The sequence below is a fragment of the Strix aluco genome, chromosome 13 (genome assembly GCF_031877795.1).
Source record: "Strix aluco isolate bStrAlu1 chromosome 13, bStrAlu1.hap1, whole genome shotgun sequence".
Taxonomy (NCBI): Eukaryota; Metazoa; Chordata; class Aves; order Strigiformes; family Strigidae; genus Strix; species Strix aluco.
The window spans coordinates 21494696-21522670 of record NC_133943.1 but is presented as its reverse complement, the minus strand read 5'-3'; the positions used below and the strand labels follow the sequence as shown (position 1 = coordinate 21522670).

Genomic DNA, 27975 nt, shown 5'->3' with positions numbered 1-27975 from the left:
GGGTGGAAGGTGGATGCAATAGAATTGGGGATCATTTCCAGGGGGGAGTGTTGAAGAGGAATCAGGACTTGGCATTTGGGGTATTTCAGCTGGGGACTGCTGCTGAAAATTCAGCCTGTGGCTTAATGTCTACAGGTGGAGGACACTTCCCAGGGAAGGTCATCTTTGGATCAGTGAGGGATAACATCACACAAACACAGGGAAATGAAATCTAAATATGTATTTTATTGGGATACTACTGATAAAAGCAAAGAGGTCAATCTGTTTTAAGAATTGTGTGTGTTAGCTTGGCAGAGGGTTCATGTGACACTAGGCACTGCTGCTCTTTGGGAAGCCTGCAAGATGGAGACAAGCAGGAGCTCTCAAGCACAACCGTCATACTGCACGCAGAAGGCAGTGGAGGAGGAATAACTGGCACTGCCATGGTGCCAGCTGACAGCAGGTCAGCAGCCTGATTTCCTTTCAAGGGGGCATTTCCAGAGGTCTGTAAGCAGATGTGTAGTGGTATTCATTTAAGTGCAAACATAGGCATGCTCATGTCTGGATGTGTGCATGTGCACAGGTGTACCAGGAATGACCCTTCCCATTTAAAAATGTCAGAAGAAACTCTATTTACTTTAAAAAAACATAACGGGAAGGGGCTGAAAGTAGCTAACAAAATCTGCAACTCTAGTGAGCCCAGAATTTTACTCAGCAGTGCTTTTATCTGCTGCAGGTGTAGATGCAAGGAACACAACTCCTGTGTGTGACAAGCCAACAACATTCCCCACTCTGCATGGAAATGTCTTCTTCCATTCAACAGACAAGATCTTGGGCTGAGCTTGCACCAGCCACTCATTTGCCCACTGCCAGCAACCACTTTGCAAGCCACGATGGTGCTAATTTGCAGCCTCTGAGAACCACTCACCACCTCCCCTGGTGCTGAGCAGAGCACGGCCACTGATCCAGGCTTGTCTTCAAGGACAGCTCATATGCACTTAAGAGGACAAGGCTCCCTGGGAGCCTACACTCAGACCCTCAGATCCTGGTCTGACTCTCTTGGGGGGTGGTCTGTACAGCACCTGATGTCCCCAATCCCTTCCAGGTCGAGGATAATCAGCAGGACAAGATCCCAGAGAAACGGAGAAGCTGCAGCCTTGCCCGCCCAGTGGGTGCTATGAAGGCCCAGCTGTGGATGGCTGGTTTTTTACTCAGGCTCTGTGACACATGTGCACTGTGAGTGTGCAACAGAGCCAGGGAAAGAAAGCAGTACCTTCAGACGTGCTCTCTTCTGGGTTGCACTGGCAATATCGCCGGGAGAAATGAATCAGCACCCGCTCCCGCTCCTGCGTCTCTCCCATCAGTGGGAATGCTTTCAAGAATGTCCTGCAAAGAGAAAGTGATACTTAAAGATGTCATGGATCAATCTGCTGGGCAGCATCCATGCTGAGGAGGGAGGCGAAAAGGGGCACCTCAGAGCAGCTAGGAAGGCCTTTGTCCTCCCCCCAGCCTGTGCACCCCTGGGCCCCTGCAGGTGCAATGCAAAGGGTGTCTATGGAGCCAGCTCTGAGCTGTGTAGGGAAACATGCTGTCAGCTGAGATCTGACCCACCTCTTGCATCATGGCACCAGGATGGGTTGTCCATCCCAAGGGAAGAAATTGCTCCCATTTGCTTTGATTTTGTACGGGATGGGATTTCTGGGAAAGCTGCTCTCCACCATGGGGAAGCAGGTTGTGGGCCCTCCTGTTGAAGCCCACTTTTGGTGGCAGTACCTTGTGCCAAACGTGACACCAAAGCAAAGATTAAATGACAACCTGGAGCTCCCCCCAGTTCCTGCTCCTATCACACGGACAGCCTCCATGATGTTGGGAAGCCTGGGGGAGAAACCCACCGCGCTGCTCCACTCTGTCCAGCCCAGGCCTTACGCGGGAGTGCCAGAGACCAGCTCACCTGAGTGCTTTGTCAAGGGTCAGGCCAGTGAAGTCAAAGAAGCTGAGATACTCCTCTGCTACCAACTTGCTAAATTCGTTACTGTAATTAAAGAGGGAGTAATCAGCCCTTTCATCAGGGAAGAAGACACTGTCTACAAGAGGCATAGCAGACTGCTGCCTCCTGGCCAGCCCAACTCCCAGCAAGACACTGCAGACGTGATCCCAGACCCAGGGGGACTTTCTCCTAGCTTGAAATGCTGCTGGAAGACCTCCAAAGGGCCCTAACGTGCCCACAGCCTAGCACTGTGGCTGCTGGCCCTAGACACCTGAGAATGAGCGATGTCTGCCCCCACTGCACCCCTCTGCTGTGCTGCTGGCCAGGCACAGCATCCTCCCAAATCATCCAGGAGGAGGAGGAGGCCGTAAGGATGTCCTGTGCTCATCAGGCACCTTCTCTCTTACCTAGTCTTCTCCAATTGCTGGACATGTCTCCTCCTCCTACTGCAATATTCCTGCTCTCCACTCTACATTGGTTCCCATCCCACCCTCTCACCACAGCACCTTGTTCTCATGTCAGAAGGATGCCACTGGGAGCTGGAGAAGGAGAGCTCAGCCAAGCTTCTAGCCCTGCTCATCCCTGAATGCTTCTCCAGAAACCATTCCCCTGCTGTGTTTTTAAAGGATGCCTGGAGACGTGTTGCCTTTAAAGCCAGAATGGGTGCTGGTAATTCCTTTATCTACAGAACTCAGGTAGTGGAAATGCAAGAATAATCAATGAATGCTGGCAAAAAAAATGGGATATGATCTCAATATGCTCAGCCTTTGCCATATACTATTCATTTTCCTTCTCCCCACAAAACGAAAAGCACGTTGCTAAGCAATACACATGCAGTTTGATGCCGGGACATGTTACAGGCAGAACTCATTGCTTTTCCTACAGCATCGTTTCATCTTCTGTGAGGTGGATGCTGTAAAGCCTCTGGCATGGATGCTATTTGGAATCATGACACACAGCAGGATCAGGCAGACCAGTGTGACAGCTCCAGGGGAGAGGTCCAGGTTGAGTTTTGAGAGGCAGGACTCAAGTATTGGTGCTGGAGTTTGTGCAGGAGATTGTTTCAAAGTTTTATGAAGCCACAAAGCCTCACACTCATAAAACAATCTTATCATTTGGGATTGCTAGCTCTGGGAAAGAACACGTCCTTATGGGCCCATGACCCCCTGGGTTAGTCAGTCTGAAGCAGTGTCACAATGATTGGCATGCAGATTCCTGCCAGCTGCCCAGGGACACTTCTCCACTTGTCCTGGAACTTCACAGCAAGGTGATGTGAGATGCAGAAGATGACCCCGTGTTTGTGACAGGAGATGTTGCCACATCTTCACCCCTGTGCCAAAGAACAAGCAGAACGAAGCAAGCCCCAGGACTCCTCTGGGATCCTCTCAGCTCTAAGTCTGCAGAAGATCTCGTGCATTGGCTGTGCCACTGCTGGGAACTAGCTAGCACTCTCCCTTCCACAGGTCAGGTCCCACCTCACATGTGCAGTTGTAGTCTCTCAGAAGAAAAGGTCTGATTCCTTCTGTTTGGACACCTATTTATCAGGTCTCCTGGGAACTTGCTTGGGCACTCTGGGCACAGGGCACAGAGCAACAACTGCCATGTACTGCAGCACTGCAGCACTCAACAGGGGAGAGCAGTGTCTGACTCCCCACACTTAATCTCAAGTTGGACTTGAAGGACTGGTCTTGCCCAAGGCTCCCTAAAGCCAAAAGACTTTTGGCTTTAGCCCAGCACAGATCTTGGGTGGGCTGAATTGCTCTTGAGACGTCTGCATGGCCTACACTGGGAGTTACACCCTAATTTACATTCCTAACTAGATCTACAGTCAGGCAGGATGAAGGTGGGTGGGAGCTCCCCTTCAGCCCACTCTCCCATCAGGGAAACCCAGAAAGGCAGACAGGCCTTGCTGCCTGTCCCTCAGATCACTGGGTCTTGCTGAAGGCCAGGAGTCCATAGGGAATTTGTGAGCCCCAGGACAAGTGGTCTGTGCCAGCTGCTGTGGTGCCACAGTCCCCAGCCTGGGTGCCCATCACACACTCCTGTGTGCCTCACTTAGTCCCTCTCTGCTTGGAAAAGCTTCAGACAGAGACTGCCAGCTCTGCTGAGGGAAGCAGACAGTGTTGCAGGACACCAAAAGGCAACCAGACCCCAGGAAGCAATAAACTCCTATGTCTAGCCAGGGGCTCGGTGACATTGATAGGACCCTTCTCCCTGAGCTCCAGAGCCAGTTAACATGCTCCAGGGATGCCTGGGACACAAAACTCCAACACTGGCTAGGGCAAGACCATGTCCCAGACTAAGGTGGTCTTAGGTGTTTGCTCTGGTTTCCTCATTCAAGAATTGGCCTCTGTGCCAGTCACAGCCCCTCCTGCAGGAATGGGCGACACTTCCACCATGCACCTCAGACATAACAGAGACATCCCCACAAGAACAGTGAGGTGTTTCCCATGGGGACATATCTGGCATCCTCTGGCTGGTGGCCCTGCCACACAGACAGCCTCTACAGACCTTCTCTCGCCTCACACCCCAACTTGACACTTCCTCCCTCTGCCTGGTTTGGGAAAGTCCAGGCACCAGGAGTGCTTACTCACCTGTTGGTTAACAAGCCACCCCAGGGGTAACACAAGAGCCCTGGCCTTTTCTCACAGTTTCATTCCTGAGTGGCTGGACATGGACAGATATGTGTTGTTTTATGCCTGAATCACACTGTCCTACAGAGCTAAGCCTGTGTTGTCCAGGATCCCTTTTGTGCCACAGTCACCTGGGTCAAGAAAAGATCATCCATAAGAAGTTTGACTAAGTAAAATTCACCTAATCTCCCTGGGAGGAAAGTACCTGTGTGCCCATGGGACTGTGACAGACCCGCAGTTCTCAGTGCACTGAGATGCTGAAACTGTGCTCTGCTGCCTCCTCTGTTGCTGCCTGCATGGTTTTGTGAGCACAGTGCTCTCTTGGGAAACCCTGCAAGAAAGCACCTGGCAGTACCATCTCCATAGTCCGGCAGTTGAGACAGTTCAACCTCCATCCAGCAAGAGACCTGTGACCGTGGGTAGTGACAGAGCTGAGACAATGCCACAGACCAATCCAGGAACAAGAATCTATGGAGAATTCAGTTGCCAAAACACATGCTCTTCAGACAGACGAAGATAATTTCTGGATTTGAGCTTAAGTTCACAGAATTGTGTCAGCTGGAAAGAAACTATTTGGAGATATCCAATCTGCATTTCCTTGTTCATCAAGCCTTATCTACTTGTTTGACAATGATGAGTGGTTTTGGTTTTGGTTTGGTTTTTGGTTGGTTTATTTTAGAAAATCTCCAATGTTCACAAAGAAAAAAAAAGGGTTTAAAATGAGCTAGAAAGCTTTAAAATGAGATTTTAGTTTTTGTACAACCCTTCTAGCCAGCCCACGTCCTACATGGAGCTGGCCTGAAAGCATCACTTAAACTACCCTGCTTCCACCAATGTAGGTTGGCCTTACATTGTCTTAAGTCAGGAAGACCAACTTAAACCACACCTATCCCCATTCTTCTTCCTTTTCTGCTCTGCAAATCCACCTGCTTGGTCCAAGAGCCTGCAGCTCTATTCAGGTCTTGTGCTGGGAAATGTCAAAAACCCAGCTGATCAAAACAAAACTCTTCATTTAAAGGCTGTGTCAATTCCCAAGTGTGGGTCACCAAACAGCTTTCCAAGGTGTGAGGAATGCAGGTGTGAGTGAGGATTGCAGGAACTAGCAAAAGGACACACTCAGATGCACCCCCAGAGTTCCATTGCTTGAAACTTCCCCCACTCAGTGAGCTGTCATGGCAAATTTGCAAGAAAGGAGAAGGATGTTAAACCTGAGGCAGCAGCAACCAGCAATGCACCTGCTACAAGAAGCACAGCAAAAGAGAAGAACAGGGATGCTGCCAGGTGATAGGAAGATCCTCTCTAGGAGATCATTTGTGGGCTCCTTCTGTCCCAGGACTAAGCTGGGAGTCACAGATGATCCTTGGTACTGAAAGCTTGGGTATTGGATGAGGGACAGTTGTGTTCTGCTAATCTGGACAGGAGTGAGATGTTTCAAGGACATAAAAAAACCCCAGCAACACAGGTTATATCTGATCCAGGAGAAGGATGATGGGGATTGGTGTCCTCACACCCACTGGCATCCTAAAATAATCTGTTACTGCTACACTCATTACTGTTACTCTGTATTTTAGAAATCTCTGTAACTCTCCCACTTTTGAATAAACACTTTTTATTCTCCTTCTGCCTTACCCAGGCAAATCTACCAGCTGAGGTGCTTCACCCTCTGGTGTGTACCTGGCTCTTCATCAAGCCCTTCATGCCATCTATACAGACTGGGTCAGGAGGCACTGCAGCAAGAAGATTTTGGGGTGCAGAATTGAAAAATCTGGGGACTAGCAGGGAGCCCAGTGCAGATCCAGGTCTGGATTCCAAACCCTTCAGGCTGGGGATTGCTTTAGGGGAGGTCTTCCTGGGCCTTTAAGAAATGCAGGAAGCTCTTGGTTCTGCTGGGCAGCAGCTTGTGGCAGTTAACACCCAATACATGCAGGCAACTTGTAGGATTCAGATCGCAAGGGCATTGGGCTTGGACCAGTTTCAACTGGAAGGATCTCCAACACCCCCGCTTCCATCCAGCAAGCCCTTGTAACAGCAGGCTTGTCCCTTCCTGCCTTTGCCCTGTCCTCCCAGCACGACCAGTGCTCCCCCCATCACAGCTGTGTTTTGCTGGCCATGTTCAATTCTGCCATCTCAGTCAACCCCCTTGCAGGGTTGGCTGCAACCCAAAGCCCCACTTACTTTTTCCCGAGCTGGCGTGCCACATCACAACGCTTGAACCCTTCAAGATTGTAGAGCCTCTTGGCCAGCCTCTTGGCAGCCTCGCTATCCGCCCTGCAGCCGTTCGCCAAGGTGTCCGTGCTGCCCTGGTCAAGCTGCTCCGTGCTGCCCATGTCCGAGTCCGAGTCTGACAGTGTGTCTTTCAAGCTGGCATCACTATACGGAAACAAGAAACAATTCAAGGAGTAGCAATGTGACTTGATGAAACCCACAGAAAAAGACACATTTTGATTTCTTCTTGTCCTAACCAAAAAATATGAAAAAACAATACATTTGTGAACTGGACATTGGACAAACCCTCTTTCATTTCAGGTCAAATGAAATAGTACAAGTTAATTTCAAATTTGTAGAAGACTGAAGAGAAGGTGACTTCTCCCTAAGAAATGAGGATGTATCCGTTCAAAGCAAGCAGCCCCAACACCTTTTTAAGCTTCCTCTCTCTCCATTGGTATTGATATTGGTATTGAAAGGGATACCAAGCTCTTTCAGAGCTGCGGACATTCAGGAAATCTTAGGGATAGATGGTATGCTTTTCAGTTCACATTATTTGTCAAGGATGAGAAACTGCACTTGTACAAATTATGTCAATGGGACTGGCACCAGACCCGCTGTCACTGGTGGGCAGCTCCTATCCCAGCTGCGGGCTGGCATCATGGACAGCTGTTCCCACAGACAACACATTGAGCAGCCCCCTGACACCATGTAGGTGGGGCTGCATCCCTTTATTTTCTTGCCCAAGGTCAGTTATGGCACCTATTCACACATTTTTGGGCAGTGTGACTCACTGAAGGCCTGATAGCTAGCTGGACACACGGCCTGGCTCCAGCTCTCCCGTACCCTGGCTTGTCATCACCTGGTTCCTCCTGCAAGGCAATACCCTGCAGATGGGCTGCTGCCTTCCAGGGACAATGGTTTGGGTCTGAGCTGGTCCAGGTCTCTGCTGATCTCCTCACTGCTGGCAGAAGAACGTTTGGTGAGACCTCTACAGGGGCACCCAGCCCTAAGTGAAACCTTGAGGTTTCCCTGCACTTCAGAGCACATTTGGGAGTGTGCCTGACTGCCTCCAACCTGCCAAGGGCTTTTGCAGATGTCAGGCAGACAAGGCAGTGGCCTAACGGGAGGAGACCCAGCTTCGCCTGCTGCAAGGACAGGATTTGTGAGCCGCTAGATGAGTGGCAATACCCTCCAGAGCAAACATGAACACAAAATGGTGAGCCTTGGCTTTTCTTGGGCTCGCAGGGCTCCTACAGGACCCTGCAGCTCACCTGCAGTTCGGGGCCCTAGGTTTGAGACCCGGGAAGATCCACAGGCCTGCTAGGGACTGGTTGGTTTAATGCCATGAGACCTTGGTCCCCAGCTGCAGCCCTAACCTACGATTCGGTATGTTTTCCCTGTTGGTTTGGCTTCTCTGCCATGATGGCACATGAAAGGAAGCACAAGTTAAAAAATAGCATCTCCATCTCTATCATGTCCTCTGAGCCTTGCTCCCGGACTGGGACCTCATATGACAAGGAGCCCTTGCCCAAGGAATTCCCAGCCTGTCTTACCTGATGGAGTTAATGATCTTGGTGACATCTTCCTCCGACCCTTCCACGTGGAACCCATTTGGGATACTCTTCAAGGACAACCGGCTCAGCACGTTCTCTGACCTGCTGCTGGTAATTGAGTGCCTGAGAGGACTCCCAAAATCCCCCTCCACTGGCTTTGCTGCTGCCTGTTCTTGCTTATCAGCAGCCATGTGGTGAAGGGCTTCTCTCTGCTGGACTACCAGTTTCTGCTCCAAGAGCTCTGGGCTTTCCTTGGCCCTTTGCTGGATCAATGGGGTGAGTGGGGCCTCAAAACTGACACAGCTGTCTGTCTCATCTGTGAGAGAGAGGACATCCAAAGAGTCCAAGCTGCTGTAGTATGTACCCTTCATAAGGTCAGACTCAACAATCTTCTCAAAGGTCGAGCTGAAGCCATCCCTGATGTCTTTGAATTGAAAATGTTCCTTGTCATCCTCACTGCAGCTCAGCTTGGCATCTCCAGAAGCAAACCTGGACCAAAAGGGGAAATGTAGAAAATACTGTCAAGGTAATTGCTTGCATGGTTCCACTTGGAGCTAGGAGGCAAGGGGAGAGGCAGAAATGGATGCTGTGATTATAGGCCCTTGGGACCTTTCAGTAGTATAACCTGCTTGGCTCCCAAATTTATTACAAGCTTCTAGAGCCAAAAAAGGCAGTTTTATGATGAGCAATCCCAGGGGCCCAGCCAGCCCTTAATCTGGGCATGTCCCAGTTAAAAGCCAGACCTCTGAACTGGAGACATTTGCACATGACACCTGCTACTGGATCCACTGCCAGAATGGATTTAATCTGCAGGTTATCTCTCCCTTCAAGTGCTCCAATTATGGCTACTTCAAAGGCATGAAAATCCTTAAGATCGAGGCCATTTCATCTAACTTTGGATGTCAGCAGCAAATGTCCTTGATTCCTTTAATAACAGAGAAAAAGCAGAAGCTTTTAGGGAGCAATTCATATGCTGTAACTTAAGCCTTCTTTTCTTAGGTGCACCCTAGAAGTGCAAAGCACCCTACAAATAGCTTTCTCTCCACTGAGAGGGATGTAAAAGGTGATGGACACACCCCCAGGCAGGGGAGGCTCTATGCTGCTTTACAGCTAGCCTGTGGGATTCAGGCACAGGCCATGAAATGCATGAAGCTGCAAGCCTAGCTTCCAGGTAAGCATGGATGACTCTCAGCAATCCTGACTCTGGCTTTGAATGCAGGGGCATTCATTCCAGTGTACATCTCAACATGAACCCACCCTGGGAGAATTAATCTGTCAAATCCAGCAACACCTGATGTGCTGGGAGCCCTGGAGAGCTGAGAGAGCTTGCTCTCTCCTGGAATACACCAGGCTGCAAGGACCTGCCTGAAATACCCTGGGTTTCTCAAGTGAAACCTGCCTCCCCACTTCCAGCAGACGCTGCTGTCATTTGCTCTGTCAGAACCAGACATTTCATGCTGTGATACAGGTGAAAGCTAGGGGAACAGTAAGCTGCTTTTCCTCTGCCTGTGCCGGAGTTAACTTTCTTCATAGCAGCACATATGGTGCTGTGGTTTGGATTTGTGACTAAAACAGTGTTGATAATGTACCGATGTTTTATCTCTTGCTGAACATGCCTGCACAGCGTCAAGGCTTTCTCTATTTCACACTCCTCAGCAAGTAGGCTGGGGGTAGGCAAGAGGTTGAGATGGGACACAGCTGGGACAGCTGACCTGAATTGACCAAAGGGATATTCCATGCCATATAATGTCATTCTCAGAAAAAGAAAACAAAAAAAAAGAAGAGGGGGGGAGGGGGCTGGTCTTTCAAAGTAGCCATTGCTCAGAGACTGGCTGGGCATCGGTCTGGTGGTGGGAGATGTTGAGTGATTGCTTTTGCATCACTTTTTTTTTTCTTTTTCCTTCACTTAATAAACTGCTTATATCTTGACCCACAAGTCTGCTCACTTTTGCTCTTCTGATTATCTCCCCTATCCCACAAGGGATGGTGGTGAGCAAGTGGCTCCCTGGTTTCACAGTGGAGATGGACCTCTGAAGATCACTGCCGTGCTTGGGCAGTGGAGCCCTGAAGCCAGGTCTACTCATACCATTACAAGGTCTGGTTCTTCCTCTCAAGGCAGGAGGGATTTGCCTGTATTTCCACTGCACAGCTAACCAAGTAGCAAGGAAGGAAAGCTGCCTCTTGAGCAGGGAGCAGGTTAATAAGGCCCTGAATTTATTGGCCCACATACACTGCTGTAGTGTCCTCCATTCCTGGAAACCCTAGCCCTTCAAAATGCCTCAGGCAGGGTGGAATATGGCTGGCCATTTCAGGACACAGTGGCCCTAAGGGCTAGGGAATGCACACCTTGCACCAGTGATAACACACCCATCTGGGAACCATCATCATCATTTTGTGGAGCAGCCAGTTCTCATGGGCAGCACAGGATACACCATGCCTGAGCAGTGATGCTCACATGGACCAGTCATCCTCCACACTCTCATCAGCATGGGCAGCAAGAAGTCAGCATTTACATAAGCACTAATTTCAGGCAGTAAAACGGGACCTGGTGTGCCTTCACATGGGGAAGTCCCCAAAGTTATCGCCCTTGTTTGCTACAGCCAGTGTGCGTAAAGACCCAAGCCTGCAGGATAGGAGGTACTCTGCCTCACCCCAAGAAGCCACAACAACCAAAGATAGTCATAGTGTGAGAGGGGATACAGTGCACAACTAACAGAGAACCAGTGTAAGGAGGGAAGACTGCAATGACAGGGGTGCACATAGCCCCATTGTAGCAGTGAGGAATGGGCATAAGTCAGCTACCAGACCTCTTGTCCCTCTGCAAGAAACGTGCACTTGGGGAAGGATTTGAACAAAGGTAGATTTTCCCACTTCTAACATGCCAGGGTGAGAGCCGTTGAAGAGGAGAGGACAAATCAGTGCTCTCAGGTTTCTTATTTCTCAGTGGCCATGAGTGTGAGGAACCGAAGCACGGCAGGGTCCCATAAAGTGGCTATGCCATGCTATCCTTGTGATGCTGGATGCCAGGCCAACAGGCTGGTGAGCCATGGCAGGAACAGGGGATGCTGGCGCAGCAGGGAGCAGGGCAGATGCACCTGAAGGGCTGTGCGAGGAGGGAGACAACCTTGCAAGGCTTATGCTACATTCATGAGACCTGACAGGCCCTGACAAACAAGTTTTTACAACCTTTGAATATCTCCTCTGGTGTCTGAGCCATTGGAGATGCTGTTTAACAAACCTAGTTCTGCAACCACATCGGTAAAAGCTTACCTGAATCTGCACTCACACAATCACTTGATCCCAGGAGCTCAGGGCTTAAGAAAACTGTCACCCAGTTCATCAGAGATGGACATGCAGCAAACCAAACATAAGCAGAAATGAGACAGACATCAGCAGCTTCAGCTCAAAGAGCCCTCATCCTCAGGACTGCTCGTCTACAAATCCATCCATCCCTGTAAGGTGAACTGCAGTGCCTGGCCATGACTTTAGTACAGAAAAGATCTCCTCCTTCCACAAAGCAGGAGGAACTTTAAAAACTTCACCCATTGCAACAGGAAGGACTTTATAGCCTTAATTACACCCAGTGGTGGGAATTACAGACCTGCCTTAGCAGCTTATCCTCTTGTCAAACATCTTGCAACAGCCCAAATCCCCAGTGAACATCCATGTCCCCTCCCCTACAGAGGGTCTGTGTCCTCCCCACACCAAAGAAAAACCCTGGGCCTCTGTGGTCTACCCAGGTCCTCCAAGAGAGCCATCACACCGCCCCTTGGCCTGCATCACTTCACTCCCATCACCAACATGTCTTTGTGCAGGAGCACCCACGCAGGAGGGCATGTCCTGGCCCATCCCCGTGAGCTCTGGTGCACAGCACATGTTTCCAGGGGTGTTGTGCACTGCAGCTCTGCCTGTAGGTATTCTCCTGGGTGCTCCTGTGTATCAAACCCATCAAGAGCCATCAAGCCCTGCACATCCTGGATATTACTTAGCAGGTCCCGCATTGCCATAATCCCAAACCAGACAGCTCCTGCTCTCTCACCGCACTGAACAGAATTATTTCCATTAACTGTTCACACCACAGAGCTTGTATTTTCCAGCGCTTTATTCACCCCTTGAGCCCAAACTCATACAGCAGGCAAAAAAGTGAGGAAGTCTGTGTCCCAGAAATGCCTCAGCAAAGGCTGCATAGGACAGACAGCAGAGACCAGGGCAGGAGCTGTGGTCTTGGATGGGTCAGTGGGCACCAACAAGTCAGGCACATCACATCTCTTCTTGCACGGGCCCAGAGAGGACGGAGGACAAAGAGACTTTCTACAGATTACACCAGATCAGGAGCACTGTCTGCATCTAATTCAAGCAAAGCCAGGATAAGGTGGGAGACAGCGAAAGACCTCACTTGTGTGAATGAACCTGACATAGCCTCCCCACAGAGAAGTCTCGCGTACTTATTACACAGCAGGGAAGGCAATTGCTTTACTTAAATAAGGAGCCGTATATTTATTTGCATTGTAATCACAAGGTTTTGTAAGTGCATTGAAGTAACACTGTATCTAATTGCCTGTGCTGATTTTCCCAGTCATCTCTGAAATGCTGTTTTATTGCTTACGGCAAGGCATGCAGAGCAATGCACTTAGTTATTATTGCAGCTGAACCATACTGGATTTTTATGCACTGAGTTGTTTACATTTAACTGCTCACTGGTTAATTAGTTGTAATAAAGTACAACCTAGTTTGCTGTGTTGGTGGAATGGGGAGTCCTGTCAGAGAAGGACATGATGGAAATCAGGGCTTTCTTGCCTATGCACTGCAGGCTTTCTGCAAAGTTTTTCTGAAACTTTAATGAAATTTGGATTGCTCAACAGCTATATGTTGCCATGGGAGGCAATGTGTGGGCAAAGGCAACAGTCCCAGACCCGCAGGTACTAAGTGCGTCTATAAGTCAAAGTTGGGGATTCCGCTATTAAAAAGTTTGACCTTTTTCCATGAGTCCATGAGGCTGAAAGCAGAGAATATCATTCACTAGTGAAGCTCTCAGTTTGACTGCAGAGCTGTGACCTCCCTGAGATCAGGGAGGCCAATGTTGTGGGCTTCTGGGAAGTTGAAAGACCTCTAGGCAACATAGCCACAATGATAGAAAAATGGGCTTTGACAAATGGTATATTGGTACGCCAATGGATGCCATGGGATAAACTAGAAAGGGAGTAAAAGGGATTCAGTTAATGGAAATTGTATCACAAAGACTAAAGCTTTGGCTTTACTTCCTTGATATTTTTAACAACTATTTCTTGCATAGATGCACTAACCTACCTTCAGCAGGGCAATCACAGTTTCCTTCTCTAGCTTCACCATGAACTCAACCTTGGATGACTTTTTCCCCTTTCATTCTCCATTAGTTCAGTGGGAAGAGCAAGACTCAACCCCTTCTTGTAAAGTTCTTTAAGATCCAGGGACAAAATGCATCATATGAGCATCAACATGCAGATGATGACATTTGTTCCCTGGAAACAAATAGTTAGTTGGCTGCTCATCGGTAAAACATTAGGTCAGAGACAGAGAAACCTCAGGTTCTCCTATATCCAGAACAGGTCATAACAGAAACAGCAACATATCAAAGTGGAGTAACAAAAGAACTGTGGAAACTCAGAGATGATGCAGGATGACAGTGACTTCCCGGTGCCTTGGTCCATCTGTCAGCTTTGTTACTCCTGACCCACATTGATCTAGGAGAGCCAGACAGTTAGCTGCAGTCAGAAAAGACCAGCTCCATGCTGTGTTTGGCCCAGCCACATGTTTCTGTCATTTAGCCTAAAGATAGGTAGTGAAAACACTAAGGAGCTCAAAACACAGCGAGCTAACCTGATCCCTAGGCAGTAAGTGGCTTCCCAGATTTCAGCTGTGTCCCTGAATTTTTCCAGCTGCCCTTCTGCCTTTGAATATACCGTGTGACTTGTCCCTTGTGCATTCAGCTTCCCAAAAGACTTATTTGCTATCCAAGTGAATATGTTGAGAGCATAAGATCACGGGCTGTGCATGCAGAGCCCAGTCAGGTTGCATTGTCTCCAAACCCTCAGCCTGCCACTTCTCCTAATTCATGTCCTAGTACCTTAAAATAATTATACTTCCAGTGATCGTAGCAGCAGCTACAGGGAGCCACATACCAAGCAAATATGATTGCCTTGCAACCTGACAGACTTGCAGACATCTGACTGAAAAGCTTATGGGGCTTGTGGGACCTGCCTGGGGGTAGGCTCCCCTAGCTCTCTGGACATCAGCAGCCTCCATTGAACACTCTTCAATACCTTCAACTGTGCTTGTTGAAACAGTGCTGCTCCTTCTTGCTGGGGGCTTTGGGTAAAACAAACCACCAGCTTTTTATAGGGGAGCCTGTTCAGCACTAGAGATGCAATGAATTAGGGAGGACTGTTGTCAGCCCACACACTGTGTGGCTTCCCAGCTCTGCTGACACTCCTGCCTACGCTCCAGACAGCACTCTGAACAAACGGCTCAGCCTGAAGCCTGCACTGGACTAAAACTAGGAGGTGATTCACAAGCCCCTCTCAGCCACCCTGTCCCTTTCAGACCTTCTTCTCTTAAGGCCATGCTCCTCTGTGACAACCCCAGCTGCTCTTCTCCAGCCCCATCCTGCTTGCAGCATCTGTCCCATGTCAGGGTAGGTGTGTGGGCAGGGCCATAAGATTCACAGCAGCCATCAGCCCTGGGTGGCTACAATGCAGACCCCTGGATGATTTCTGGTGGCAAAGGGAAACATCTGCATTCCTCCCCCAGGAACGGCATGGGGAACACCCCACCTCATTCCAGTGACCAGTCATTTCCCCTCAGCCCCTAACCTGCAGAGCCCAGGGGAGGTCTAAGCACTTACAAGAGACACAAAATCAGCTGTGGACACCAAAACAATGTGAGTGTTCCCCAGCCTGGAGAATTCTCCCATGAAGTCAGGCTGCCAGTACAGAGGACACAGAGACCGAGGGGCATTGCACACATGATGGTTTATCTCAGGCACTTGAGAATAGGATGACACTCATATCCCTTGTCTCACACTGGTAGCTCCCACCACAGGTGCAGCAGGGAGCAAAGCTCAGTGCCTTGCTCTCTCTTACTAACAGCATGGCCCTTTTGATACAAAGCTGTAACCTGCTAGCCCAGGGACTGCCAGAGCAAGCCATGCTGCCAGGGACTTCCAGGGTGTACAAGCCTCCCAGACAAGCCCGGCTCTTCACTATCCCCAGGCTGTGGTACTTGTCTTAAGTTATGTCTGGTAACTGCCCTGAGCGCTGCAGCTGAACCTCCAACATGCAAGTGGGCCACCCCCAGACTGAGCACAACCAGCACCCAGAACTCTTGACATCCCTAAAGATTCTCCTTTGCTTCAGAGGGCAGACACTGCCTCTAATCACAGCTTTCCTGCATTTGTAACAGGGAAAAGCATTGTGAGAATCCCAGAGAGGAAAAGAGTGAAAAGCCACAGTCAGCCAGGAGAGCAGCTGCAGCTTTTTAGACTGATGAGTTACACATGGAGCAGAGTAACGGGAACCAAGGAGGCTTGAGAAACAACATACACGTAAACCAGCACTGAGCTGACGTTACAATGGCTTCACACTCACCCGAGCTGCTCCTCTGGCTCATCAGCACTGAGAGCTTCTGAGGATCCCAGGATGCCACGCCACCGCTCCTTGCTGAGGGCCTTGCTCGGTATCTCCTGGCTGGGGGAGCCACTCTCCCCCGAATCCGTGCTGCTTCGGCTGGGCACGCCGCCGTCCCGCTGCTGCGGCGGTGTCCGCTCCTGCCCCGCAGCCGGCCCCATGCCCATGCCGTTGGCCAACGCCAGCCCGTCCTCACCGCCGCTCTCGTGGCTGGTGCCCGTCCCTGGTTCCCGCTCACCCTCCCTCTCGCCTGGCTCCGTCGCTGCTTCCAGATGTTCGTCCCCCCGGCCCCCGCGCTCCCGCTCCGTTCCTCGGGAGGGCCGAGCACCGTCGTAGGGGCTGGCTCTCCCACTGGCAGGCTCTGGAGGCTGGCTGAGCTGCTCGTCCCCATCAACGCAGGCCAGCACGGCCAGCTGCGAGCCCGTGGAAGGCAGCTCGCAGCGATCTGCAGCAGACTGTGGGAAGTGGCTGTTCTCACTCATATTCTGTTTGTTGTCCCAGAGCTTACGGGCTCCCTCCCCGCACTCAGCTCAGGCTCGGTACTACCTACAACGGAAAAGAAATCACGTCACGAGCGCCTGCGAGGGCTGTCAGAAAGGCAATAGCAGCTCAGAGGGCGGCAGTTTGAAGCAGAGTACAGGAAAATGTCCCCCATCCCTCTCGACCCCACAGTGTAAAAGCAAGGAAGGACTACACCGGGGCTTGGTGCTTTTGCAAAGACTAGTGCTTGTTACTCAGCACAGTGAGATCCAGAGAGGAAAATCTGCCACTGTGGTCCTGAGCCATCAGGGGCCCAGGCACCCACCTTCTGCTGCTCCTGCTGCTTCCCAGACAGCCCCAGCCTCAAGCACAGGAGACCCGTACCACCCGGGCTGTTGGTGCCCCAGCTGTGGCAGGCAGCTGACCAGGGCTGGGGACAGGAACGTGGCACAGCTGCTTTTCCCAGGCTGGCTACTGGGGTGCTGTTCCCAAGTATTTCCTGCCCACCCGAAATAGGAGAGATGGAGGAAATAGCAGATAGGTGTGATTTATTGTTTTTTAACACTTCTAAGTGGCTGTGATCTGCCAACCTGTGTAATTATCCCTGCTGACTTTGCATTTCTGCAGAGCTTCCTGCCTGCCAGAGTAACACTTCTCTTTTCTTGACACACAAGTACTGCTGAAGGGTGTCATAAGTTGCCAGCTAAGACTCTGGCAAAAGTGTCCTTATTGAATATAGAATCATAGAATCACAGGATGGTTTGGGTTGGAAGGGACCTTAAAGATCATCCAGTCCTCCCCCGGGCAGGGACACCTTCCACTAGCCCAGGTTGCCCAAAGCCCCGTCCAACCTGGCCTTGAACCCTTCCAGGGAGGGGGCAGCCACAGCTTCTCTGGGCAACCTGTGCCAGGGCCTCCCCACCCTCACAGGGAAGAATTTCTTCCTTATATCTAATCTAAATCTGCCTTCTTCCAGTTTAAAGCCTTTACCCCTCGTCCTATCATACATGCCCTTGTAAAAAGTCCCTCTCCAGCTTTCTCATTGACTCCCTTTAGCTACTGGAAAGCTGCTACTCAGAGCCTTCTCTTCTCTAAGATGAACAATGTTCTCCTGCCTGAACACCCCCAACTCTCTCAGCCTGTCCTCACAGGGGAGGTGCTCCAGCCCTCTGATCATCTTCATGGCCTCCTCTGGACCTGCTCGAGCAGGTCCATGTCCTTCTGATGCTGGTGCCCCCAGAGCTGGACACAGCACTGCAGGGGGGGTCTCACTTGAGCAGAGCAGACGGGGAGAATCCCCTTCCTTGACCTGCTGGCCATACTTTTCTTGATGCAGCCCAGGATACAGTTGGCTTTCCGGGCTGCAAGCGCACATTGCCAGGTCATGTTGAGCTTCTTTTCAAGCAACACCCCCAAGTCCTCTCCTCAGGGCTGCTCTCAGTCCATTCTCTGCCCATATACCCTGGGATGCTCTCTCTGTAGGACAAGGGAAGGATGCGGTATTGCACCAAATGAAACAAGTATCTTTTGATAAAAAGGCACCTTATTGGTGAACATGCCCATTGATGCAGTTTGCAAGTCTTACAAGCACCATCCTTAGCCATGGGCTGTAGCCCCACAGTGCCCTGCAAGCTTTTCTCCATTGTAAACCCTGCACCTGCAATCAAATGCCACCAGAAATTATCGATTCTGGAAGCATGAGTTTCTGTATGGCGCTCAGGTTGTGCCATGGTAACAGCTGATTTTGTTTTAAAACATTATCTGTCTTCACCTGTGCAGGCAGCATGGTTAATCAATTACAGCGGGCAGATGGGACCGCTGGGTTCTCCCCCTAATTCTGTTCCTAACTCACATCTCAAGCAGATCATTTAAACTCCCTTCCTCAGCTTCCCTCTCTGTAAACCAGGGATTATACCTCACTTCTGAGAAAACATGAGGGTGCCCAGATGTCAGCAATGGGCTCTGGGTGCTCTGACTTGCTGAGCTGCATCTCATTAGCAGTAAAACCACTAACTGCTTGGCCAGTGCAAGGCTCTATTAGTTCTTGGTAATAAGAGGTGCTGGGCTACAGCTGCCTCTGTTCTTACAGCCCCTCACCCTGTGGAGATGTCAGCAGCCTTCTCCCTGCTGTTGATTCCTCTGCACCTGGGCAAGGAGCAAGGGAGAGGTGGGGTTCAACCCTCTGGGTACAGGCAGATCCACATGTGTACATGCTGAGTTGCTGGCTGAGCAGGACAGATCCTGAGGGGAACCCCCATCCTCAGCTGACGTTGCTCCAGTCCCACAGCCCAGGCAATTCTGGACCCAGGATCTGGCCTGCTCTACGTGTCCTGCTCCCCACAGCTGGCAGAGACGGTGGGCTGGGGAGTTCAGAGCCCTGCATGGGATGGGGCTGTGGAGAAGTGCTCCTCAAGGGATGCACGTGCCACAGTCATGAGATGGGGCAGGTCACTCCTTGAGGCAATGCCGGCAGTTTTACCTCTTCTCCACATGCATCCGTGTGCATCCCCCGCTGTCACAGAGCGCGCAGCATCACCACACCTATCGCACTAGGCGCAGCCAGGCGCTTCCGATCCCTGCACGATCCCTGCCTGTAACAAGGGATCAGAGAAAGTGAGACCCAGGCCAGAGAGGAGAACCCTACTGATGTCCTGCCACCCTGTCGCTGCTCCATATCAGGCTGTTCCCCAGACATGCCCCGTGGCCTGTTCTTTGCAGAGCACTGCAAGTCATATTCCCTCTGCACACGCTGGTCCTCCCTGGCTTTCAGCCATGGCAGTGCAACAGCCGAGTGCAGGCGTAAGCCTTAGAAAGGGCTTCTCACTTCTTTCTTTATGAAGTCCCCCCTGACCAATTAAAGCAGAGAAAAGGGACTATGTGGTTGCAGGTTTCAGGAGAAACTTGATGATGAGCCCACTCAATGTCCAATTTCACACACCAGATCCATAGAGGGAGACCCCTGTGGTACAGATGGATCCCCCCCAACAGTCCTCCCCAGCTCCACCAACAAACCAAGAGCCAAGTTAGAGGTCTTTGAGCTACTGTAAACAAATCATTGATGTAGCAACATTTCCCTTGCAGAGTGTATTGTACAATGCAGACTGGCAGGGACAGTGATGCCTCTCCATGAGGTGACCCCAGGCTGGAGGAGCATGTCTGGTCACCACAGATGGTGTGTCATCTACAGACAGTTGTAGCAGGCCAGGCTTGCTATAGAGTTGATGGAGACAGACAGACAGCCAGGGCCCCATTGCCTGTGCACTGTTTGAGGTCTACCTCAGGTGGACCAGGTGCTAGATGTGCCACCTGCTTTCCAGTGGCTGGAAGGAACCCATGGAGGAGTTTGGCAGCAGACATCTGTGTCAAGTCTCTGTGGAGAGATTTGTTTACACCTTTGAGGGTCTTCAGCCTCTCTCTCAGCCAACCTGCTGCTCCCTGACAAGAGAAAGGCCAGCCTAGACTTCCTGGGATACCAGTACATCAGCCTCCTGTGGCCCAGAATCCCACTTGCAGGAACTGAGCTCTCCCAAGGGAGGTCAAAACAAGCCCCTGGGACAGTCCTCAGCTTCACACATGTGGGCCAAGTCTCCTCTATCTTGTTCTTCCCAAATGAAGAAGACAGACCTGCAAATCTCTGTCCTACCAAATCCAGGACAGAAAATCAGTCCCAGGCACTTGGTCTTCCCATGCACCAACAGCAGGGCCAAGCCAATGCAGCATCTTCAAGGAATTTACCTTCAAAACTACCAAGACTCTCCTAAGCATGACCACACTGTAACCTCGAGTAATACTGAAAACCTAACATGGGCCAGATTTTCACTTTCTCATAGTGAAGGCCTAATACAGACATGTAACACAGAACCAATGCTCAAATCTTTGGAGAAAGCTTTCCAGCAAAGCTTTGCTGGCCGACGCCTTAATGTGAGATGAATAATGTGGCTTTTTCGAGTCACATTTTTTAAAACCAGCTAAAGGGTTTGGGCTAAAATTCCCCACCTCCCTGACATCCATCCAAAAACCCCAGTAGGAACCAGACACCACCCAAGCTAAATTCCAGTCCAATAGCTAAAGCTTGGCACAGCTGTATGCAACCAGAACACAGGAAGCTAAATGTGGTTAAGCCTGAGTAAGAAATGTTGGCAAACCTTAGTGTGATGTCCCATCCATCCCTCCTAACTTTAACCAACTGCCTCTCGCAGCTTCCTGATCCCCTTGAGATTTGTATATCTCCTGTTGGATCCATACTCCATTGCACACACACGGACAGCGGCTGTCATGGGCACCTGAAGTCTGCAGGCAAGCTGAGTGTCTATCAGCCCATGACAAATTGCCCAACAAGACATTAGCTACTTGATTTATGCTTGCGGTGACAGTCACTTGAAGCACACCCAGGTTATGGGTGGCTGAGGCTTCCCAGAAGCTCCAGAGGAACTGCGAGGTTGGGTTGTAATGGGCCGTGGCTCTGTTCCCATCTGCTCCTGGTGATGCCTTGTACTGAAGTCATGCAACTGCCTCCTGCCACACTCCATCATGCAGTCCAGCCAGCTTGTTCCACATTAGCTGCAGAGGGTCTCTTCCACTCTACAACCCCACAAGACAACCCCACAACCCCATATGTGGTAGGGCTGATCTGTGAACTGCTACCTTGCCCAGCTGTGTGGGGGAGGTACACGGGCAAAGGGAAGAGCAGACAGGCTGTGATGCCACAACCTGGACTCAAAGGAAGACAACCGAGGGTGGAACAGCTGGTTGCAACTGTCCACATCTGCTTCCAGCAAATAGCTGGAAGGTTACCAATGCTGGACAGAGTCCAAAGATGGATTCTCAGTGCCCTCCTATTAGCTCTGAGAAAGCACCAAAGTGCAGCTCAGCCTCTGGCCCAAAGCAGCCACAGCTTCAACCAGGCCACTGGGAGAGGACACACTACAGCACTGGGGGAAGGGGCAGGGGGCAGCTGGTATTCAGAGATCCCCCTCTGGGGCTCCTTTCCATTGCCCCAAAGCAGTACAGCCTGGCAGACAGGAGGCTGAATTGGACTGCAGGCTGATATTCCCCCTGTCCCTGCTTGTTTCTTTTTGTTTCTGCTTTGCAAAGCACTCCAGCACAGATAAGGGCTGGAAGGCTATAACTGTGTTCCCACCAGTGGATTTTCACACAACCATAAGTCTTGCCCTTTATGCAGGCTCAGGCATCCTCTCAAGTGACTGCTGCTTCCTTAGGTCCTGTGGGTAGGGTGGGCATCCCTCCCGTGTCAACTGCTCCCAGCCTCCCACAAATGTAACATGGGTTAGCATACAAAAAAAGGATCTGGCAAGTAAAGGGAATGACCTGGCCTATGTCCCAGCCAGGACTGTTCACACTGATGGCTACTGTGGCCCTGCTGAGTTATAGACAGTTGTCAAGCTGCAGTTTCATGATTTGGACGAGACCAGCTCTGTAAGGCCCACATAAGCAGAAGTACATGTATTCACGCTGGAAAGATGCTGTTACTGCTGTAGGAAAGGCTAAGGGTAGCCAAGGCATCCATGATCCAGTGCTAACCATAGCCCTTCCCCCAGTGCTGGGACTTGGTGCTTCCAACGCAAGATGGGAGAGAGGCAGAAGCGACGGCGAATTCCCTGCAGCCCTCTGATGCTGCCATTTCTTGCAGGCCAGATCCAAGTAAGCCAGCAGCTATCAGCTTCATTTATCATAAACCCGGCAACACCAGCCCACCACTGTCATGTGCCCAGCGCAGGACAGCCACCGACTCCCTGCTCCAGTCCCGCTCTGCCCCCAGGGTCCTGCATGGTCCCTGGACCACGAGGAGACAGGGCAGGGCTGGTTATGGGGGGAAGGAGATGAGAAATGCCCCTCCACTTACTTTGGGATGATGGCTGGATTTGCAGTGGGGCCAGAGAAGCCAGGCTGGCATCCACTGCAGGAAAGCACCAGTCCCAAAGAGGCTGGGCAAAGATGCAGCAGTTTTCCCCGATTGTGTGAGGGGTTGGAAACCACACAGCAGCTCTTTCAGGAACTGGCTCTGGAAGTCTCCCAGCTTTTGTTGAGGCTGAATGGCTGGTGGGAAATGATTTATTTTTAATTTTCTTCCCTGCGTTAGGAACTGGAAAGGCTCCCACTTCAGTTTTGTGTAACCGCTTGGCGGCTGCAACACAGGAAGGCTTGGAGAAGAATCCTGCTGCTTAGTCAAGCATGAGCTTTTCCTCAAGTTCACACTGAGCTGGGCTGTTTCGTGCTGCAGCCTTGCTTTGCCTTCGTGCTCCGCACCCCATTCCCTCAGGCTTGGCGGAGACGGGGCAGCAGATCCTTGGTGAGGGCTCTCTCCTCACTGTGAGGATGTGCAGGGGATGAGCAGGAAGCACAGGGATGACCCGGAGGAGAAAGGCGCATTCTGATGTGGTTCCCATGGCGCTGGAGGTGAAGGAGAAAGCAAGCAGATCCTGCGCTCATCTGACAACCTCGGAGTCAAGATCAGAAAGCAGGAGAACGGGAAGGGATGTCAGGAAGGGGAAGGGGTGGCGAGGCAGACTGTCCTGCTCGGGATATGCTGGGGTGCAGACCCCAGGGGAAGGAGGGCACTGGAACTGTGCAAGATTGAAAGATGCAGGGCAGAGCAGGTCTGACCCTTCTGGGTCTTTCAGCAAAATTGTAGAAGGCGGCCTCACCCAGAACATCATCATGCTCGGCCAGATCTAAGGTGCTGGCAGTGCCAAGAAGGGGTGTTGTAGCCCTTGCCCAGGCCCCGGTGCTAACAGGGATGAGACAGTTCTTGTGAGTGGGCTCAGAGCAGGCTGAGCGCACAGCAGCAGCTTCCCATTTTCTCCTGGTGCATGGAGGTGAAGGCGGTCACAAAGGGAAAGACAGAAGATGTCTGTGCTGCACATGTAATCCCATGACCAGCTTCAGTTTCTGTATTTCTTCCTTGTACTTGGAAGCCCAGTACCAGACATGGAGTCCAGATGTGGTCTCACAAGCCCTAGACAGAGGGGAACACTCTCTCACTGCGAGCTGCTGGCTGTGCCCTTGCTAGCACAGCCCTGTACACACTTGACCTTCATTGCATGCTGCTGACGTGGTGAATCTCAGCAGAGCAGCACCACAGCAGTCAGTCCTCAGCCCATAGCAATGCCCGGAGTTACTCCAGCCCAGGGTCAGTTCTGCCTCATTGTGCTGCAGGCAGAGGCTGGGGAACAGCTTCTTCAGTCTGAGAAAACCCCACAGGATGGGCTTTGCTCAGTGTGATGTGAATACAGCATAGACATATCCAACCAGGAGCATCTCAGGATCTCCATCCTCTGAGCAATCCCCAGTCCCACACACTCAGCCAGCCAGGTCAGAAACCCTTAATCCTGCTCTTTCTAAGTTATTTTCATTCTTGGGACAGGAGGCACTCCCCTGACATCTCATTTGCTGACCACCATGATATGCAGACCTCTGTGGCACTGTCTACGTCCCAGGACCCCATTCCAGGCCATTGCAAAGTAGCTACAGATTTCTCAAGGTGTTGGTTTCTAAAAGACACCTTCCATCCTCTTTTTGCAAGAGTGAAAAGCAATTTTAGGTGGCGGCTTTCGTGGCAGGAGAGTTCTTCAGCAGAATTCAGAAAGACTCAACAGGCAGATGTTTCCAGCTTGACCCCTTTCCTTGATGCAAACCATGCCATGCAGACACGCAGCCACTGACACATGCAGCTACAGCCGGGCCTCATCCCCATCTGCCTTACAGCCAGCCTGCTACGATTGCCTTCTCTTTTCCTTAGAGAGGGAAACACTAATGAGCATGGGCATCTGGCTTGGGTTTTATAAGAGCTTAAAAATTCCCTTGGTCACTCTTGTTGGAGAAAGCCCTTGAACTCCTTAGACTAAAACGCCTACAGTAACATCCTCTGTTGTGATAAACCACGTATTTGATCTACACGCTGGTGATCCCATCCATAATGTGGCTGGTGAACAGGAACAGATGTGCTTTTATGACCCAGCTCACCAGTGAATTTACAAAATGTGGGTGCAACACATTACCCTCGATGGAGGGTGTGTGCATGGGCACAACAAGGTTTCTTTGAGGAGGTAAACCTACTGGAGAGATGGAGAAATCATAGCCATGGTTCTTCCCTTTGAAGTACATCTCTCCCTCTTATATCTCTGCTTTGACCTCTGCCCTTTCAGCATGGCTAAAAATAACAACCTGTTACCATTCTCATTGTGAAAACCCTCATTTATTTCTCCCACAGGCTAGAGGCTTGTTTTTATATGATTTTGAAGACCTCAATCATACCACCTCTCAACCTCTCCTCTCAGGAACTACAGACTGTGTTCCTACATTCTTAGCCTGTTCTCATAAGATAGCTCCTCCACCCTCTTGAGCATTCTGTCTACCTTTCTTTGGATTTTCTCTATTACTTCTATTACTCCACTACAGTCTGGAGACAGGAAAAGCAGCACTGCATAGTGAACTCAAGATGTGGGCACACCAAAGTTTTATACAGCACCAAACTGTTCTGTACAGCACCCTCTGTTCTGTACATGAGTCCCTTCCTGATGACACCAAGCTCTAACTCACCTGCAACATCTCTGCTGAAGACTAGGGCCTCAGGAGCAGGGCTGGGCTGAGGTCTCAGCCAGACACTGATTATTTCAAAGGTGCTACTCCAAGGCAGGATAAAGAGGAAAGTGGGCAGAGCTTGAGGGATGCAGTACTCTCTGGTTTCTCTTTACTGTTCCTCTGACCATGCTATCTTTGACACTACTCTATGAAGCCCTTCCCTGTGCTTCCAGCACCTGCTGGCTCCACCAGAAGAGGTCCTCCAACAGCTAGTGGAGGGCACCTGTGACTAAAATACCCATCCTGTGTAACAACTAAGAGTTGATGTATGCGACTACTCATAGGCCACACTGTGTCTTCGTTCAGGTGGGGCTGTGCCCCCTTCCAGTGTCCATGGGTCCATGGAGATGCCCTTCCCTCTGAAGGTCCAGATGAGATCCATCTGTCTGAGGTTGTCTAAGAGGGATCCTGGCAGTTTTGGTTACAGTCTCGGCTTCTGACTTGAGAAACCCATCCCATCCTTCAGTTCCCTGCTTTGCAACAGCCTTTCTGAGACAAAGCAAATCATTCAACCCTGTAGTTCTTCCTCTCCTGGAAAGCTGGTAGAAAAGCACTGCTCTGTGCCCTGGGATGGGAGGGCTGGAAGGAGTGAGATGGGGAGAGACTGGACACCCACCATGGGGTTTCAGGTCTGTGTACTCTCTGCTTCAACCCACATCCCCAAGCCTTGCTGTCAGGGAGAGACTTGGGGTGGACAAGGGCCAGTGCAGTGCTGTGGTAGTCACCAGGACCAGCCTGCCTGTGCCAGAGCCAGTGTACCAGTTCTCCTGACTGGGTGCCACTGCATGCCAGCTGGGCTGAAAGAAAACACGGCTCAACAAGGAAACATGAGCACTAGCTAGTGTTATGCTTTACAGAGCCCCTGGGGTACTGACAGCCATTGCTCATGGGCAATATACTGTCCCAGTGGTTTCCATCCATCACTGACAGTTTAAACTGCAGGTCCTATATCCTTCACTTCCAATGTAGAAGAGGCTGTGGATAAAACATATCCCACAGACTAAAATAAACCAGCTACATGCTAAAAAAAGAGCCTTTGGGTAATCAGAAATCACTGTGCATGGAACATACTTTTTCTTGAAGCCAAATCCTACAGCTCCTTATTTTGAATTTTTATTAGAGTCCCCAGAGCAATTAGTACCCATTCAGATCCAAATGACACCTGCAAAACTTCATCTTGGGGAAACAATGGCAGTTTTTTGCTTATAGAAAACAATAAAATCCTTAACAGCTTTCCTGTTTGCACTCTTTTGCAGTTGCTCAAAGGGGGAAAATAAAAGAATATACTTAGTATTTTTCATGTTTCTTTCTTTGTACTGACAACTTGGCTACCCAGCACTTTGTACACTGAGCCTTCCTCTAGCCCTGTGCATGCATCAGGCAAACCTGACTGTTCTTTTCACAGGGGAAACAGAGTCATGGTCTCAAGCCTAAGGGGGTGAAAGCCTAGACTGCAACATCACTTTACTTCTTGGTGAGGTGGTAGGAGGAGTTTAAGCTTCCACAAAAAAATGGACCAAAGCATAGGGACCGTGAGTTTATGTGTTCCCCAGGAGAAGCATGAGCTTGAGACGGAAGGTCCAGGAGGCTGATGAACATGGACCTGAACATCCCTCTATTCTAGGGTCTGTAATCTTCCTGGAACAGGCTCCTTTAAAAACCCATCCAGGGCTTCCAGGTTTGACTATGGGAGGACAAAGATCCTATCAATGATAGAGCAGCCAGCAGGGTCTCTACTACTTCTGCTACTGCAGAAGCAAGCCTTGAGCCCCTTGGAGACCTTGCGGGCCTCCCCACAGGCTCCACCTGCAGAAAATCACTGTGATTCACAGGAATCATCCTGTGGCTCAGAGAGAAGCAGGAGCCTCCAGAGAGGGAACACCAAAGGAGGGCAAATTTTTACTGCATCCTGGGGGAAGGAGGAGAAGGGCAGCTCCCGTAGGGCTGTCATTTCTGCCTCTCCACGATGATGCTCCTCACTAAGTGGATCTTGCTAAGGTTGTTGTTTGCTACAGGAGCTCAAGCCCATAAGCCTGCAGCACAGATGTAAAGCCTACAGATGTAAAGGCAGGTCACAAGGACACCAAAAGACTCCTGCATGTGCAAGGATCCCTACCACCCCTTTTCTGGCATGGGAGCAAAGGCAGGGGAAAAGGCTTTCTGTGTCCTGGCACCGTATCTTCAGGCAGCTCCTGCAGCTCAGAAAAGAGCTTGTGAGCAGGGTGTCTGTCTGGGCAGCAGGTGGGTCCCAGTGGCTCAAACCCTGCATTAGTGCAGAACAAACAGCTCGTAATCAGTCCATGTTGTTCAAGATAGGCATTTTCAAAGGAAACTTCCAGACAAACCTTATCCCTCTTTGGCTGTGAACAGCAGGGTTTTGTAGCTCAGCTCAGAGCTGCCTCCATTCTCACCTCTGCCTATTTGCTCTGCTTCTCACCTTCTCTTGAGGGGGAGCTTTATAGTTCAGGTGGCTGTAAACTGGGTTCCTGTCCTGGTTGCCTGTAGGTTTTATTATAAAAACAGGCTGTTTATGGGGCCTTTCCATGCAGTTCCATGCAGCATTGTAATTGAATTCATTAAAATCCGGCTTCCCCTACAGCCAGGGTTACCTTCCATAAAAGTCCACAAGAGCTGTAACTGCTTCTCATAACCCATGCATGGAAACAGCCTTCTTCCCCCTTTTTTCCTCCCCTTGCTTTGATCCTCCCTCCCCACATTCTCCCAGTACTCAGAACAATAGAACAGGGCTGACAGCTGACACAGATCCCAGAAAAGGGAATTCCTGCCATGCCATCTACACTAAACCTGTGCAGCGTCTCACTGCAAGACCTTAGCAAGATTTCAGGAGGCAGCAGGCAAGCCCATCCTGCTTG

At 50.6% G+C, this 27975-nt stretch overlaps 1 protein-coding gene across 8 annotated transcripts in view; it reads right to left on the bottom strand.

Annotated features, from left to right (window-relative positions):
- Positions 1-27975, bottom strand: part of PSD2 (pleckstrin and Sec7 domain containing 2) — an 87380-nt gene that overhangs the window by 28618 nt on the left and 30787 nt on the right. For 5 of the 8 annotated variants that reach the window (XM_074838709.1, XM_074838711.1, XM_074838707.1 and 2 more), the window contains 6 exons: positions 18981-19092; positions 15983-16567; positions 8361-8849; positions 6775-6969; positions 1931-2011; positions 1253-1365 (listed from right to left, as the gene is read on the bottom strand). In XM_074838709.1, the coding sequence (XP_074694810.1) occupies positions 1253-1365; positions 1931-2011; positions 6775-6969; positions 8361-8849; positions 15983-16503 (1399 nt within the window). In that variant the 5' untranslated portion in view covers positions 16504-16567; positions 18981-19092. The remainder of the gene's footprint in view (positions 1-1252; positions 1366-1930; positions 2012-6774; positions 6970-8360; positions 8850-15982; positions 16568-18980; positions 19093-27975) is intronic. The other 3 variants (XM_074838712.1, XM_074838713.1, XM_074838715.1) reach the window with 2 other exon arrangements.